The sequence below is a fragment of the Paramormyrops kingsleyae genome, chromosome 15 (assembly GCF_048594095.1).
Source record: "Paramormyrops kingsleyae isolate MSU_618 chromosome 15, PKINGS_0.4, whole genome shotgun sequence".
Taxonomy (NCBI): Eukaryota; Metazoa; Chordata; class Actinopteri; order Osteoglossiformes; family Mormyridae; genus Paramormyrops; species Paramormyrops kingsleyae.
This window is the reverse complement of record NC_132811.1, coordinates 29,837,878-29,855,905: the sequence shown is the minus strand read 5'-3', so window position 1 is coordinate 29,855,905 and position 18,028 is coordinate 29,837,878. Positions and strand designations below refer to the sequence as shown.

General features: G+C 39.6%; 1 protein-coding gene across 3 annotated transcripts in view; it reads left to right on the top strand.

Moving 5' to 3' along the window:
• Window positions 1-18,028, top strand: part of LOC111842482 (uncharacterized) — a 112,853-nt gene that overhangs the window by 83,668 nt on the left and 11,157 nt on the right. For all 3 annotated transcript variants that reach the window (XM_072700001.1, XM_072700003.1, XM_072700002.1), the window contains exons 3-5: window positions 11,081-11,210; window positions 11,552-11,642; window positions 12,039-12,141. In XM_072700001.1, coding sequence (XP_072556102.1) covers window positions 11,081-11,210; window positions 11,552-11,642; window positions 12,039-12,141 — 324 coding nt within the window. The remainder of the gene's footprint in view (window positions 1-11,080; window positions 11,211-11,551; window positions 11,643-12,038; window positions 12,142-18,028) is intronic.

The window sequence follows — 18,028 nt, the reverse complement described above, 5'->3', positions numbered from 1 at the left end:
CCACCTTGGTGTCATCTGCAAATTTAACTAGTTTACTGTATGTATTGCTGTCAATATCATTAATGTAAATTAGGAGCAATAGCGATCCTAAAATTGATCAATAACTCTTGTAGCTTCCTCAAAGAAGTCAAGTAGATTAGTTAAACAGAACCTACCTCTCCTAAATCCATGTTGGCTATCCCTCAGAATGTTATTTGAATCCAGGTAATCTACCATTTTCATTTGGATTATAGCTTCCATTACTTTTCCAGTTAAGCTAGTTAAACGGATTGACCTATAGTTTGCTGGATTACTTCTATCCCCTTTTTTGAATATACGCGTTATATTAGCATGCTTCCAATCAGAATTCTGAATGATTTCTGAAATAGTAAAGTTAAAGGTTGGCTAATAATTTCCCTCATCTTTTTTAAAACTATAGGTAAGATGCCATCAGGGCCCTGCGATTTATTTATTTTGAGCTTAGCTAGGCTTTGTACCACATCAGCTTCAGTTATACATATATTGGTCGTAGACAACGCTGTATTTGTACAAAATGGTGGTAGGTTACTCGTGTTCTCTACTGTGAACACCCGTGTAAAATAATCATTATAATTATAATTAAGAACATAAGAAATTTACAAACGAGAGGAGGCCATTCGGCCCATCAAGCTCGTTTGGAGAGAACTTAGCTAATAGCTCAGAGTTGTTAAAATCTTATCTAGCTCTGATTTAAAGGAACCCATGGTTTTAGCTTCCACTACAATAGCAGGAAGACTATTCCATACTCTGACTACACGCTGTGTAAAGAAATGCTTCCTCAAATTTGTTTTAAAATGTTCTCCCGCTAATTTCCACTTATGGCCACGAGTTGTAGTATTTAGACTAATATTGAAATAGTCATTTGGCTGAACAGCATCCAGACCCGTTAGAATCTTATAGACCTGAATCATATCCCCCCTTAGTCTCCTTTGCTCAAGGCTGAACAGATTCAGTTCCGCTAACCTCTCCTCATAAGACATTCCTCTAAGACCAGGAATCATTCTCGTAGCTCTTCGTTGCACCTTTTCTAAGGCAGCAATGTCCTTCTTGAGGTATGGTGACCAAACCTGCACACAGTATTCTAGGTGGGGTCTTACCAAGGAATTATATAAGTGTAACATCACCTCCCTTGACTTAAACTCCACACATCTAGAGATATAACCCAACATTCTGTTCGCCTTTTTTATTGCTTCCCCACATTGGCGAGAGTGGGACATGGAAGCATCAACATACATACCGAGATCTTTCTCGTAATCAGCTACCTTTATTTCAGTGGAACCCATAAAATATCTGTACTGTATATTTCTGCTCCCTGCATGGATTACCTTACATTTATCTGTGTTAAATTTCATCTGCCAAGTATCAGCCCATTCGCTAATTAAATCCAGATCCCGTTGAAGTCTCTCTGCTGCTAGATTAGTATCTGCTATCCCGCCCACCTTAGTGTCGTCTGCAAATTTAACCAGTTTACTGTATGTATTCGTGTCAATATCATTAATGTAAATTAGGAACAATAGTGGTCCTAAAATTGAACCCTGCGGTACCCCACTATAAACCAAGAGTGTCCAGCTGCAGACGCCTGTAGAGTGGAGCTCCACCGGAAATACGTCACCTCCACAGGAAATACGTGATTTTAAGGGGCGTAAAGTGGAGCTCCACAAGAAACACGTGACATGGAATTATTTTTACATGCCTGTGTTGACCAGCGGGGCCTCCGGGTTAATGCTGTCTGTTATGAGAAAGATAAAATTACTGGCACTTGAGTGTGTTGATTGATTTTTAAAAAAAATTTAATTCTGTTTGTTGTTGCTGTCTAAATAAATTTAGCAGTTGATTGAATATAATTGTTACATGTTGATCATCATTTATACAACACATACAGGGCTGCATATAACTGGTACGCAAGTACGCATTCACCTCTAAAAGCGATACGTGCGGCAATCGATTGCTGTGACAGTGTAAATGCGTACGTATTTTATGTGCATTTGCGCTGATATGACAAGAAAATACCGTGCATTTCAACCTATATACCGCAAATGAAGTACGAATTAGCATATACAGGTTAAAATGCACAATAATTTCTTGTCATATCAGCGCAAATGCACATAAAATACGTACGCATTTGCGCTGTTCCAGCAATCGTATATAGTATATGTTTATAACAGTTAAGGCAAGACCAATATATATATTAGTAATGTGTATGGAAAGTAACATAATAGCAATTGCGTATGTATGGCATGTTTATAACTGCTCATCTTATGACCAATATATATATTCCACAAACTAGATCAGACCAGATATATATATATATATATTGTGTATGTGTGTATATATATATATATATATATATATATATATATATATATATATATATATATATATATATATATATATAATAATTTCTCTAGCGTATAAATGAACAAAAACATACTTTTTGAGAATTTTACAACTGAAATTCCGCTGTAACACACAGTTTGGTCACGTGTTTCCTGTGGAGCTCCACTTTACGCCCCTTAAAATCACGTATTTCCTGTGGAGGTGACGTATTTCCGGTGGAGCTCCACTCTACAGGTGTCTGCAGCTGGACCCTTCTCCTATAAACGGATGCCCACTGTGACATAGTGCCTCTAATAACTACTCGCTGCTTCCTATCAGTTAGCCAGTTTTTGATCCAAGCTGCCACAGTTCCTAAAATTCCTGCAGCTTTAAGCTTTAACAAGAGCCGTTTGTGGGGGACAACATCAAAGGCTTTCTGGAAATCTAAGTAAATCACATCATAGGCCTTTTTGTGATCAATTTCACTTGTAGCTTCCTCAAAGAACTCAAGCAGATTCGTTAAGCAGGATCTACCTCTCCTAAATCCATGTTGGCTATCCTTTATAATGTTATTTGCATCTAGGTAATCTACCATTTTCACTTGAATTATAGCTTCCATTATTTTTCCAGTAATGCTAGTTAAACTGATTGGCCTATAGTTTGCTGGATTACTTCTATACCCTTTTTTGAATATGGGTGTTATATTAGCATGCTTCCAATCTGATGGTACCACACCCGCAGATAACGATTTCTGGAATATTAAAGTCAAAGGTTGGCTAATAATATCCCTCATCTCTTTCAAGACTAAAGGTAAGATGCCATCAGGCCCCTGCGATTTATTTATTTTGAGTTTAGCTAGGCTTAGTATCACATCAACCTCAGTTATACATATATTGGTCATAGACGATGCTGTATTCGTATTAATTGGTGGTAAGTTACTTGTGTTCTCTATTGTGAACACCCTTGAAAAATAATCATTAAACTCGTTTACCATATCAATTTCGTTATCAATTATAAGGCCCTTACTATCCTGCAAAGTAGTGATTTCAGCTTTTAGTGCTCTCTTGGAGTTAAAATATTGGAAGAAACCTTTACTGTCATGCTTAGCCTCCAAGAAAGCACTTTTCCTCCTGACTTTATTCTTAATTTCCATAGTAAACCATCTTGGTTGCAGTTTCCTAGATTTAGTTTTGCTGGAAACAGGTATGAAGTCCTCTTGCACTTGCAGCAATGTGCTTTTAAAAAATTCCCATGCTTCTTTTTTTCCCATGCTTTTACTATTTAACTCCATCCAGTTTATAGTTTCAGTTTCATACCATTGAAGTTAGCCTGACATTGTATGCTTTTGTTTTGGACTTTGCTCTTCGGACACTAAAATTAACCTCAAATTTAACCATGTTATGATCACTACCGTACAGTGGTTGTAAAATCTATAATTTTCCAATTCTATCCTGGTTATTAGAGAAAACAAGATTAAGAAGGGCTTCTCCCATGGTAGGGACTATTTTTTGCTCGTACCACACACTATTCTCATTAGATGCTTTCCAATTCCTTTCCCACTTGTCTGTTTGCTTACTAATAATACCATTTCATGGCCGTTTTGTATTCGAAGGGGTGCCCATTCGGGTTGCCTATTGTCACCCCTCCTCTTCATTCTGTCTTTAGAGCCTTTGGCAGCTGTCATACGTTCCTCGGTTTCGTGCACCCCTATTGTGGCCTATAACACCAATTTCACTGTATGCCTGTGATGTTCTGCTGTATTTGAGGAATGTGTCATCTGACCTTCTGTACGTGCTAAGCTTATTTAATGAGTTTGAATGTATTTCCGGGTATAAAATTAATTGGGATAAGTCTGCTTTACTCCCCTTAAACTCTGCCTGCAGGTCCCTCCCGCTTCCCTTGTTTATTCCAGTCGTTGACCTCACGTGGGTAGCACGATTACGGCCTCCATTGCTAGCATCACTACACTGAATTTCAGCCATGTGCTTGTTGGCATTGAATGTTCAGTTCATAACTGGCAGTTTCAATTATTGTGGTTTCAGTCATGATTGACTGTGATCAAAATGATTGTTTTGTCCTGCTTAAATTTAACGTGCTATGCTCCCTTTGTCGCCCCCCTTCCTATTTTCTGAAATATGTGCGGTCAACGGTAATATCTTTTCTCTGAAACATCCATAAACCTTGCATAAAATACTCTTTTCTGACTTTTCTAGAGTTAATGGAATATGAATGGTACCATTGGTATTTTGTTCTCCGCTCAGTCTGGCACTGGCTTGAGCCCCCCTTATCACTGCCTAACTGGTTTTCGATTGAAGAGAATCTGGCATATCCACATCAGCAGCAATACCTTCCTTTTCTGTCCCTCAAATCTAACTCAGCTAATCCTGTGCTAGGTCCAATCCTGTCTTATGCTGTGCAGATCTTCCATCATGTTGAAAAGCACATAGGCTCTGTTCCATGCTAGCATTCCAGCACACCAATAGCACTCAACATTGGTGGTCAACCCACCATGAACTCCAGGTGGATTTCTTCAGGAGTGTGTACACTGGGTGATCTATTTGATGATTCTGTTCCAGGCTCTCAGCTCTAAATTTCCTATCCCTCCATCTTCCTTTTATTTCTATCTGCAACTGTGATCTGTCCTCAAAACATGTAGAATATCTTTCTCTACTCCCTTGGTTACTCACCCGCTTTGTAAATTTGCAGCTTCCTTGTCCAAGTCCAATAAACCAGTTTCCGCATTGTATGTGCTTTTGCATGACGCTGGACAGGCAATTTTGCTTGGTGTCCATAAATGGGATGAAGATATCTCTTCTTCCTCTCCATTGTGTTGACACACTATTTTTATAAATGTTACACGGACTTGTAGAAATCCCAATCATCAGCACGTTCAATTTAGGTTTGTGCACAGGATGTACTGTACTCCGCCATTATGTTTTGTTTGGCTCTTGATTCGGACCCCCTTTGTAAATTGTGCACATTTAAAACCCTTGGTACTTTTCTCCACACGTTCTGGGAATGCCCCCCTGTGGCCTCTTTTTGGCGTGCGGTCTCCTCCTTTCTTTCTGACCCGCTAGGTGTGACTGACCCCTGTTCTCCTCAATCACTGCTACTGTTGGATTTCTCTCTCCTTTCTTTTTCCCCTTCTCAGCAAAAGGTGATTTCTCTATCCTCTGTTGCTGCAAATCTGCTTTTGAAAGACCCAGTCTGGTTCACATTCATAGTTTGGAGGGCTTCCTTTTATAACCTGATCATGTTGGAGCTGTCTGCTGCATGAATGAAAGATGCCTCTGACAGCACTATAAATAACAGGGAGTACACTGCTTCACTTGTACAAAGGTACACATCGAGGGGAGCACAACGCCCACTGTGTTTGGTAAAATTTTGGTGTGTATGTGTATATATACAGTGGTACCTTGGTTTGCGAGCATAATTTGTTCCGGAAACGTGCTTGTAATCCAAAGCTCTCGTATATCAAGTTTGTGTTTTATAGTGTGTGTGTGTGTATTAGGGGTGTGCAAAGCAGCCGGTATTTGTATCTGTATTTGTATTTGTTGAGGGGGGAAAAGTATTTGTATTTGTATTCGTATTCGAGTAAAATTCAAAATAGGCGTAAAAATCCAGTTTTTTTGCGTTGCACTTCTAATTTACGCTATAGTGTAAGTATTCTTTAATTATATCCATTATAATAATTATGGATATGCAGTAGACAGAGTAACTTAAACGTACCATATAACTCCTACAAGTGCATACAATTCGACACAACTACACAAGCATTGTTTTAACCTTTTTAACCAAACGTTAACGTTACTCTGTCAACAGCCTATTGTCTAAATTAGCGAGCTAACAGAGCTACGTAATCAGAGCGAACATGAGAGCACCTGATTGCAGACGTCAATAATGCAGCGTAATGGAATAATCTCCCGATCAAACTCTGCTTCCCGAAAGTTATAAACTGCCTCCGGAACCCAGTTAAGGTACAAAAATCTATTCAACAAAAATAGTGATAGTTAAGTCTTTTTTCGCTCAGCCGAGCCTTCTCTGTTACTGTGTGGAGCAGCCTGTGTCAGTCACCTCTTTTACAACCCCCCCCCCCCGACTCCTGAACTCACTCACTCATCCGGGCATGCACTGCGGTCTCAAGAGGAAACGCAGCTTTTTGATATAAAGTTTTTCTTGTTCCCGAATACAAATATTTTTTTAAGTATTTGTTCGAAATAAGTATTCGTAAAAAACACATTATTTGTGCCTTTCCGAATACCGTATTCGGGTTCGGCTCCACCCCTAGTGTGTATGTATATATGTGTGTACACTCACCTAAAGGATTATTAGGAACACCATACTAATACAGTGTTTGACCCCCTTTTGCCTTCAGAACTGCCTTAATTCTGCGTGGCATTGATTCAACAAGGTGCTCAAAGCATTCTTTAGAAATGTTGGCCCATATTGATAGGATAGCATCTTGCAGTTGATGGAGATTTGTGGGATGCACATCCAGGGCACGAAGCTCCCGTTCCACCACATCCCAAAGATGCTGTATTGGGTTGAGATCTGGTGACTGTGGGGGCCATCGTAGTACAGTGAACTCATTGTCATGTTCAAGAAACCAATTTGAAATGATTTGAGCTTTGTGACATGGTGCATTATCCTGCTGGAAGTAGCCATCATAGGATGGGTACATGGTGGTCATAAAGGGATGGACATGGTCAGAAACAATGCTCAGGTAGGCCGTGGCATTTAAACGATGCCCAATTGGCACTAAGGGGCCTAAAGTGTGCCAAGAAAACATCCCCCACACCATTACACCACCACCACCAGCCTGCACAGTGGTAACAAGGCATGATGGATCCATGTTCTCATTCTGTTTACGCCAAATTCTGACTCTACCATTTGAATGTCTCAACAGAAATCGAGACTCATCAGACCAGGCAACATTTTTCCAGTCTTCAACTGTCCAATTTTGGTGAGCTCGTGCAAATTGTAGCCTCTTTTTCCTATTTGAATTGGAGATGAGTGGTACCCAGTGGGGTCTTCTGCTGTTGTAGCCCATCCGCCTCAAGGTTGTGCGTGTTGTGGCTTCACAAATGCTGCATACCTCGGTTGTAACGAGTGGTTATTTCAGTCAAAGTTGCTCTTCTATCAGCTTGAATCAGTCGGCCCATTCTCCTCTGACCTCTAGCATCAACAAGGCATTTTCGCCCACAGGACTGCCGCATACTGGATGTTTTTCCCTTTGCACACCATTCTTTGTAAACCCTAGAAATGGTTGTGCGTGAAAATCCCAGTAACTGAGCAGATTGTGAAATACTCAGACCGGCCCGTCTGGCACCATTAACCATGCCACGCTCAAAATTGCTTAAATCACCTTTCTTTCCCATTCTGACATTCAGTTTGGAGTTCAGGAGATTGTCTTGACCAGGACCACACCCCTAAATGCATTGAAGCAACTGCCATGTGATTGGTTAATTAGATAATTGCATTAATGAGAAATTGAACAGGTGTTCCTAATAATCCTTTAGGTGAGTGTATATGATAATGTATTTATAATGATCTGTTTCAATTTGTACTTTTGACAGTTTTATACAATTTTAACACCAGTCGGTCCAGGGACTACAGGTGTGAATTAGCAATAGTGCTATAACCTGGTACAAAGCATCTCTCCTTTTTTTGAGGTTAATGTATTTTGTACATTGTCCCTGTTCAAATAAATAAATAAACTAAACTAAACTATAGTGCAATCCATGTCATGGCACACAATCACACCGATAATGACTATGACACCAGTGTACCGCCGACCCCTTAATCATAATGAATTAAATGCCATCCAAATCTTTTGTTTTGTACTACCAAGTACCAAGTATGATTGCTTATCTGTACTGATAAACACCTCTATAGCCTCTGTAGTCTGAATTTCCTGGCAAAAGCACCAGACGACTTGCAGAGGTGGTTTCTGTCTAACTCTGGTCATATACACTCTTGGTTGATCATCTCAAATGAGTTGCCACCTTGCATGTGTGTGCAACAATACACAGCTAAGTGAGGTATATAATAGAACTGCAATTAGCTAAACATTTTCTTGTTGTTAAACATCTACTTGTGAATTTAAGTTACGTCCTTGTCAATAAAGTAAATGTATTCATTGTTTCATTGTGTGTTCCGAACCGAAAACATAAGTGAGTATAGAAAATAGAGGGTTGGAAGCATATAAAGAAATACAGCTAACCACCTAACTGCTGGGGAAAGTTGGTGCAAATTGGCATGTGCAATAAATTAATAGGTATAGTTTGAGAGTTGTGTATCTCAACTAGGACACAGAGCATTCAGATAAAAACACATTTATTGGCTTTCACTTTCAATTGATCCGTATGGTATCCTATTGCTGTGTTCCATTTACCTCAGAGGTCTGAAGTCGGAATGATGCCTCAACTAAGATTTTTTTTTATTAATCATATTAATTAATTTTTTTTATTTAATTTTTTTTTATGCCCAGCCGCCACCACCACCCTCTTCAGAGGACAACTTTATTTTTAATTAGTTGAGCAACAGATCAATACATTAAATGAAGCCACTCCAAATCAACTCACCCATGCCCACCCCTGCTCATCATCCATGTATCGTGATTCTTTTGTGCGGCGATTCATGTATTGCTACACTAACTCGATAATCGAATAGATTTTTTAATTAATTTATAATTTATATGTTTGGATTTGAGTTGGAGAAACATGGCTGTTCCTTTATAATCCTACAGCTGTAAACTATTCCCGCATTGACAGGCAGCACAACATCCTGTGTAGTAGGAGTCAATTGTTTTCTAACTTTGTTTAGCAATAACAATAATGGCGGATGATATAGCAAAGATTCGTGCTGCTCCTCCACAGTCTAAGTATGGAGGAACTTTGGCTTTCAAAATTTTAATGGTAAAAAGGAGTTGGACATGAGCCATGCTGTATGCAAACTTTGTTCTGTGAAAGTTAAGTGTTATATGACAAACATGCAGTGCGCATTGATAGACATCATCCTGAGATATTTAAAGCAGCGAAGAAGCATAAAACCTTGCTGTAGCTTATGGCATGACAGTAGCAAATGTAGCTTTTTGTTAATTTCTAGTTTTTAGTTAAAATTTATATGTTGTATTTGAAGTTGTTTTGCATTGTTTAAATGCTGCCTTTGGTTTTTTTGAGGAGGAAAATTATTTGAAGTATGCTGCATTTACTCAAGTTCAGTTCAGCTGTGCAGCTATTGAATAAAACTTTAGCGATATAACTCGCCTTTTTTTTTAAACAAATTTCAAGGTTTTAAAATTCTAGAAAAGAAAAAAAATGCAAAAAAATGTGGTATCAAATTGGGATATTCATAGAATCGCAATACGTATGAAATGGGCACCTACTGTAGATACCATGATAATATTGTATCAGTAGGTCATTGGTGATTCCCATCCCTATTGCAAATGTACATTTTATTACAGTTGCAATGCTTTACGTGTGATGTATGAGATCACATGTTAACACTACCTTATCTAGTTCATTGGAAACACAGCCTAGCTGCACTTGCTCCTAGGTGACTTCCTGATGACTGTATGCCTGTAATGTGCTATATTCCTCATTTGCACTTTGGACACAAATGTCTGCTAAATAAACAAATGTATTCAGCTTTTTTCAGCTTTTTCCATGCACAGGTCTCAAAGATATACAGTACAGGCCAAAAGTTTGGACACACCTTCTCATTCAATATGTTGTCTTTATTTTCATGACCATTGGTAGATTCTCACTGAAGGCATCAAAACTATGAATGAACACATGTGGAGTTATGTACTTAACAAAAAAAGGTGAAATAACTGAAAACATGTTTTATATTCTAGTTTCTTCAAAATAGCCACCCTTTCCTCTGATTACTGCTTTGCACACTCTTGGCATTCTCTCGATGAGCTTCAAGAGGTAGTCACCTGAAATGGTTTTCCAACAGTCTTGAAGGAGTTCCCAGAGGTGTTTAGCAAAGTAAAGCAGTAAGCATTTTTTCAGTTATTTCACCTTTTTTCTTTTGGTCATGAAAATAAAGACAACACATTGAATGAGAAGGTGTGTCCAAACTTTTGGCCTGTACTGTACATGGATACCTTCAGGGGGCACTTTATTAGATAAACCTGGTGGTTAACAGCAAATCATATAGCTACAACTGAATACATACAACACACAGACTAGGTCAGGAAGTTCACTTATTGTTTGACTCAGCATTAGAAAGGCAAAGATGGCTGATTTAAGTGATTTTCAGACTTTGTGGCATCTGCAACTCGGAAACTGCCACTTTCTTGGATTTTTTTTTACTCTATTGTCTAAAGAATGGTACGATTAAAAAGAAAAATAAATAAATTCAGTCCCGTTCTGTGGCTGAACACTTTCATGACAGATGTCACAGGACAGATTAATTAAAGCTAACAGGAAGACCACAAGTGCTAAAATACCAGCTGTGTACCACAGTGGTGTGCAGAAAGACTTATCTGAATGCATAACTCGTCTACACTTGAATTAGTTCTGGAAGCGAAAGTTACCAGTTAACACTTACCCAGTACTAACTTGCTGTGCATAATAACGTTTCCACCGAGTGTAAATATAAATAAAATACATTAAGCACGCTTTCTGCAATATCGGCTTTTTGACCCAAGAAAGTTTTAGCAAAATGTTGCAGATGTTTAATTTTAGTATACAGAAAAAGAGCCTTTACAAACTGGTGTTATGCCCTCCCCCGCCAGTTGAAAACCATTTAGCATCCAACATTCACAAGAGCCGCCTGGTCCAGCAGGATCTGCAGGTGGCCAGACGTCTCCAGGAAGAGGAGGACCTTCGGGCCAAGGCCCACATTCAGAAACAGCACCGAGAACTGTAGGTCATCCTTTCCTCAAACAGGCATCAAAACTGATGTGTGTGACATGAAACGAATAGTTGAGTTACCTACATACCTAGCTTTATAGCTCTTTATAGCAGCCACATGTGCCCCCCCATTTATGTTGCATGGGTGGGGTGTCACCTGTGAAAATGTTCGTTTGCCTACAACACTTTTGGTAGATGTTTGTGAACATGGCAGTTTTCATTTGGATGATCTATAAGGCCAGGCAGTAGCTGCATTTTAGAGAACTTTCCTTCACATTTAGCCAAATTATATGCCTGTTATGTCAGATGGTGTCAGTATGTGAGGTGTTCTGTGCTGTCCTGCATACCCCCAGAGAGCGCAATGACAATGAGATTGCCCAGGAAATCCAGGAGCAGCTGGTCCGGCAAGCTGAACTGCAGAGGCAGCAGGAGGAAAGTGATGCGGTGAGAGCTTTATAAGAGGCTTAATAATGAGGCCGCTTACTGTGGTTTGCTACATTCCACACCATAGTGCTGGCAGATTTTCACCATAATGATCTGTCAAAGTACCTTCCCCCTGCTCTTTTACCTGCTTACATAGCTACTGTGCTAACAAAGATATTTCCACCCTTTTAAACTAGTTTAAAAACCTTTCTAAATTAAGAAGTCTTTTGAATACTTTTGTCCATAAACATATGTTAGTTAAAGACTATAAAAGATCATGATTCTGTGTTCTTCGTTGTAAGTGTTCTGTGTAGTGAACTCCAGGCTGCAGAGTCTGTGGTAGCATAGTGTGCCCAGGGTAATCTCCTCATCGCTATGTTCTCCTAAGTACTGTGTTCTCCTCGCTTGCCACCATAGGCCATTGCCCGCAAGCTCCAGGAGAAGGAGATGAAGGAGGAAAGGCGACGGCAGAAACAGCTGGAAGCCAATTTTAAAGAAGAGTACTATGATGAGAAAGGAGGTGGGTTGACAATAGTGTCCCCGGTGTCTTCTGAGGCTGCAGGCAAAGGACATTCTACCGCATGTTCCATGGTTTACAGAATGCCATGTCAAGTGTTCTAGTAAATTCCAGCTCACATTTGGCACCTTGCACCTCAGCTTGCCACACTCAGGGTTTGATTTATGAAACCATTTCTGGGAATTGCCTTTGTTCTTTGGCCTTCAAAGTGAAAGTATAAGATGTGCGGAAGAGAGCTTGGGAGCTCCAAGTTGGTCAGTGTGGTATTGGGATGCCAGCCACCTTGCTCTCGTAGATGGACGTGTTGTTTGTCTCTCTTGTACCTGTTAGCCAGGCAGTCTGATTAGTTTCTTATCAGCTGTTTCTCTCAACTGAAAGCTTCCCTTTCAGATTCAATTATAGTCTCTTAAAAAAAAAATGTTCATATTGTCAAAAATGTGGTACGCTTGCTGTTTGCCTTTCACTGTTTCTCACAAACAGAGGGCTGTGTTGTCTGTGACTCTGTGCTGTTTCTGATTCTGCTCAAAAGTAGAGCTTATGTTGCTTGGAGGAATCAGCAGTGTGAAAAATACTCGGATTGTACGTAGCTCACAGAAAAGTTTCCAATTAGAAGGTGCATTTGCTGATATAAGGCTCTGTGCTGCCTGTTCCCAGTTCAGTCCCCCCCCCATTATGTTGTCTTCCTTCCATCTGAATCTACACAATGCTGTTTTCCTTTTGGCCTGTTTGTACTTCCTGCTGCAAGATATTGGTGGTTTAGCTGTTTTTTTTTTTTGTACTGTGCACCTGTGCTGTAGCATGAGCCCTGCTTCTATCTTGCATGCACTATGTACTGCATGTGCCTCACCATATACAGTGAGGGAAATAATTATTTGACCCCCTGCTGAATTCTTAAATTGACCTATTAATAAAGAAATCAGAAGTCTATAATTTCACTGGTAGGTTTATTTTAACAGGAAAAGATAGATAGATCAACAAAACATGCCAGAAAAATCATTATGTAACAGTTACAAACCAATTTGTCAATTATCTAGGGAAATAAGTATTTGATCCCTTGGAACACATGCTTTAGTACTTGGTGGAGTAACCATTGTTGGCAAGCACAACTGTCAGATGTTTCTTGTAGTTGGTCACCAGGTTTGTACACAGCTCAGCAGAAATTTTCATTCACTCCTCTTTGCTGACTGCTGCTCCTCTGTCTCCGCTCTACTACAATACTACAATTTTCGGTACGATAATAGCCAATCTGCTTACCTAATAAACACAGATGGTGGACAACTTTCGCCAATGTGCAAATAGCGTTCAATTACTAAGAAGATGAATCCCAATATTAAAATTATACATACCTTATGATTGGTAGAGGCAAACAGAGTCAAAAATGGGAAACTGTGATCAATAAAATTCAAATACGTGCAAATTAATACATAAAACCATAAAAACCAGAATAGCGAGCAAAAAAGCAGCGATCTCAAATACGTGAAATCTGCACGGAAACAGATGTTTACGAAGGTAGTTAACTATTGACCTCCGCTCATTTCTGTTAGCGTGTTGCGGAACGAAGTGGGAAACAAAAATGAACAAGGCTAGTTTCCAAAACTTTTCCATAACTTTTCCTCTCTATCCAAGAATTCCAAAACTTATCCAGGGCCTGGAAAAATTATTTCAAAATTCCAAAACTTTTCCAGGTTTTCCATGACCGCGGGTACCCTGATTGAAGATAATGACACAATTTTATGCAAGATTAACTGTGTACCAAGCAACAACAAAGCAACCGAAAGATCGATTTTTACGTCGTTATTTATTGAAGGGTTGCGGAAAATTGCACAAGCGACATCTCACACACATAAATACACACAAGTGTGCATGTATGCAAAACACACTAGTTGTCAAAACTGTAATATCTGATGTAACATCAGATCTGAGAACTCTATCAGATTTGAATGAACTTAGTAGAACTTAGGTCTATTTTAACTTAATTTTGTCTAAAATGAAGTAGAGCAGAGCATACTTAAACGTGATATTTCACCAAACTAGTAGCTTATCCTACAAATTGAAAACTATATATACGTCGACTGCATTTATACGCCGACCCCATTTACAACACGTTTTGATCGATAATGAAATGCCTTTTGTAACTTTTTGTCCCGCCCGCCTGCACCCACGATATTTTAAAAATATCTGCCCTAAAACCGTCACGGGTCGACCCGCGCATCACTAGTAGGGATGGTGTTCCTGGGGTTACAGTCAGCATTCTTTTCCCTCCAAACACAGTGAGTAGAGTTAATGCCAGACAGCTTGATTTTGATCTCATCTGACCACATCACATTCTTCCAAGCCTCATTGGAATTATTCTGGTGTTCACGGGCATATTTCAGATGGGTCTGAACTAGAGTTGGATGTCTCGAAACCGGTCTCGAGACCACTTTTGGTCTTGTCTTGGTCTTGCTGTCTCAGATCGACATAGTGGTCGGGAGACTTGGAGCGAAAAGTATCCATGACACACAACGTAACATTCGATAATGCAACATTATTATTATTTTGCCTTTCACGCCCGTCAAATGCAACCAATCAATCACATACATGCATTTTGTTGTGATTCAGACATTGGCGCTCATCCAATCAAAATACGCGTTATACGTGCAAAATAAGTGTAGCGCTAGTTAAACGTTAGTTAAATGTGTAATCACATGCCATTGCAGACATCAAGATGCCAGAATCTTTTAAGCACTTGTCCTTATTCTTATTAATGCACAATTTGATGTGCAGTTTGTATTGGTATATAGTATTTGTAGTTTACATTTGATTCATGTGATGTGTGCGCATGTCTTTATATTTTTTGATTAGAGTATTTTACTTAAAATGGTGTTGTTTGACTAAATAAATGTGACCATTGACTTTTTTTTTTAAGAATATTTTATTTTCAGCATTTTCAAACATACATAGAACACAGGACACAAACTTCAAACCCCTCCCCACCCCCCCCGGAAAAAAAAAAAAAAGAGAGAGAACCTTATTAGTCTGACATATATCACTGAAGCATATCCATATATAACAAATAAGACTGCCACATTTCTTCAAAAGTCTTATTGTCGTTTCTGAGCGTATATGTAATTTTTTCAAGTGGAGCACAGCTATTCATTTCTGAAATCCATCTTCCTAAGGGGAGACTGGAGTCCGACTTCCACGTAGCGGCAATGCACTTCCTGGCAACACATAATGCCAATGAGAGAAACTTCCTCTGAGCCCTGTTTAATTGTGCATCAATTTTTGTAGTATCTCCCAATAAACAAATCCGCGGATCCAATGGAAAATGCACTCCTAGGAGTCTTGTCATAACATCAGAGAAATCAAGCCAGAATGTGTTAAGTTTTGTGCATGACCAGGTGCAGTGGAGGAATGATCCTTCCTCCACACTACATCTAAAACACAAGCTGGATACCTCAGATTTGTAATTGTGCAGTTTCAAAGGTGTTATATATAATTGATGGAGAAAATTATAATATGTAAGCATATATCTGGAATTAACGGTGGCAGTCAAACTCTTCCGGCATAGTTCAGACCAGAGTTCCCTGGTCACTGTCACCCCCAAGTCGGACTCCCATCTCTCCCTCGATCTATGCAAACCCGGTTTCGAAGCAACCTCCATCAAAAAGGAATATACCTTTGAGACAAGACGAGGTGCATTCCCTTCATGAAGCAATTTTTCCAAATCACTAAACATGGGTAAAGTCATTGCTGGTCCCAAAGTCTCTTTAAGAAATGATCTCAACTGTAAATAACAGAAAAAACTTCTGCAGGGTAGATTGTACTTTCTCCTCAAGTCCTCAAAAGACATCAGGGACCCCCTCTCATAGCAGTCCTCCAGCCACCGGATTACTTTTTGATACCACATTTCCAGAATTTTGTTATCGACTGTCATGGGTATAAGTCCATTCTGCTTCAGCGGTGTTTTGGGTGAAACTATAATTTTATGTCCCGTATTCTTCCACACCCTATGCCATACTTTGATAATATGAATCAGGACAGGGTTATCAGTTCTTCTGGAGATGGTTGCGTCTGTCCATTTATAAATAAAATCAGCTGAAGTCTCTTCTTTAACAGCATGCATGCCAATTAAAACCCAGGATGGGACCTTTTCATTTTCAAAGAGGAAGGCAATCAGCCTCATTTGTGCAGCTAGGTAGTACTTTTCAAAATTTGGAAGTTGAAGACCCCCCAATTTATAATCCCATGTAACTTTTTCTAACGATACCCTTGGAATCTTGCCATTCCATATGAATTGTCTAATATGTTTATTGAGGTTCTTAAAAAAATTGGGTGGCACTGGGATCAGTAAGGATTGAAAGAGGTACTGTAGCCTCGGTAATACGTTCATTTTAATACAATTAATTCGGCCAATCAAAGTAATAGGTAAGTGTACCCATTTCTGTAAATCTTCTATTATTCGATTAACTAGTGGCATGTAGTTTAGTTTGTAAAGATTTTTGAGGTTGTTATCCACCCTAATTCCAAGGTAGTTTATCCCCTTTGGAGACCATTTGAATTGGGTTCCTTGCCGAGGTTCATCATAATCAAAATTTGACAGCGGAAGTATTTCACTTTTATCGTAATTTACTTTATATCCTGAAACAGAACTGAATGTATGCAAAATAGTTCTTAGTTTAGCCAGGGAGTCGTATGGATTAGTCAAATAAAGGATTACACTCACCTAAAGGATTATTAGGAACACCTGTTCAATTTCTCATTAATGCAATTATCTAATCAAGCAATCACATGGCAGTTGCTTCAATGCATTTAGGGGTGTGGTCCTGGTCAAGACAATCTCCTGAACTTCAAACTGAATGTCAGAATGGGAAAGAATGGTGATTTAAGCAATTTTGAGTGTGGCATGGTTGTTGGTGCCAGATGGGCTGGTCTGAGTATTTCACAATCTGCTCAGTTACTGGGATTTTCACGCACAACCATTTCTAGGGTTTACAAAGAATGGTGTGCAAAGGGAAAAACATCCAGTATGCGGCAGTCCTGTGGGCGAAAATGCCTTGTAGATGGGCCGACTGATTCAAGCTGATAGAAGAGCAACTTTGACTGAAATAACCACTCGTTACAACCGAGGTATGCAGCAAAGCATTTGTGAAGCCACAACACGCACAACCTTGAGGCGGATGGGCTACAACAGCAGAAGACCCCACCGGGTACCACTCATCTCCACTACAAATAGGAAAGAGAGGCTACAATTTGCACGAGCTCACCAAAATTGGACAGTTGAAGACTGGAAAAATGTTGCCTGGTCTGATGAGTCTCGATTTCTGTTGAGACATTCAAATGGTAGAGTCAGAATTTGGCGTTAACAGAATGAGAACATGGATCCATCATGTCTTGTTACCACTGTGCAGGCTGGTGGTGGTGTAATGGTGTGGGGGATGTTTTCTTGGCACACTTTAGGCCCCTTAGTGCCAATTGGGCATCGTTTAAATGCCACGGCCTACCTGAGCATTGTTTCTGACCATGTCCATCCCTTTATGACCACCATGTACCCATCCTATGATGGCTACTTCCAGCAGGATAATGCACCATGTCACAAAGCTCGAATCATTTCAAATTGGTTTCTTGAACATGACAATGAGTTCACTGTACTACAATGGCCCCCACAGTCACCAGATCTCAACCCAATAGAGCATCTTTGGGATGTGGTGGAACGGGAGCTTCGTGCCCTGGATGTGCATCCCACAAATCTCCATCAACTGCAAGATGCTATCCTATCAATATGGGCCAACATTTCTAAAGAATGCTTTCAGCACCTTGTTGAATCAATGCCACGTAGAATTAAGGCAGTTCTGAAGGCGAAAGGGGGTCAAACACCGTATTAGTATGGTGTTCCTAATAATCCTTT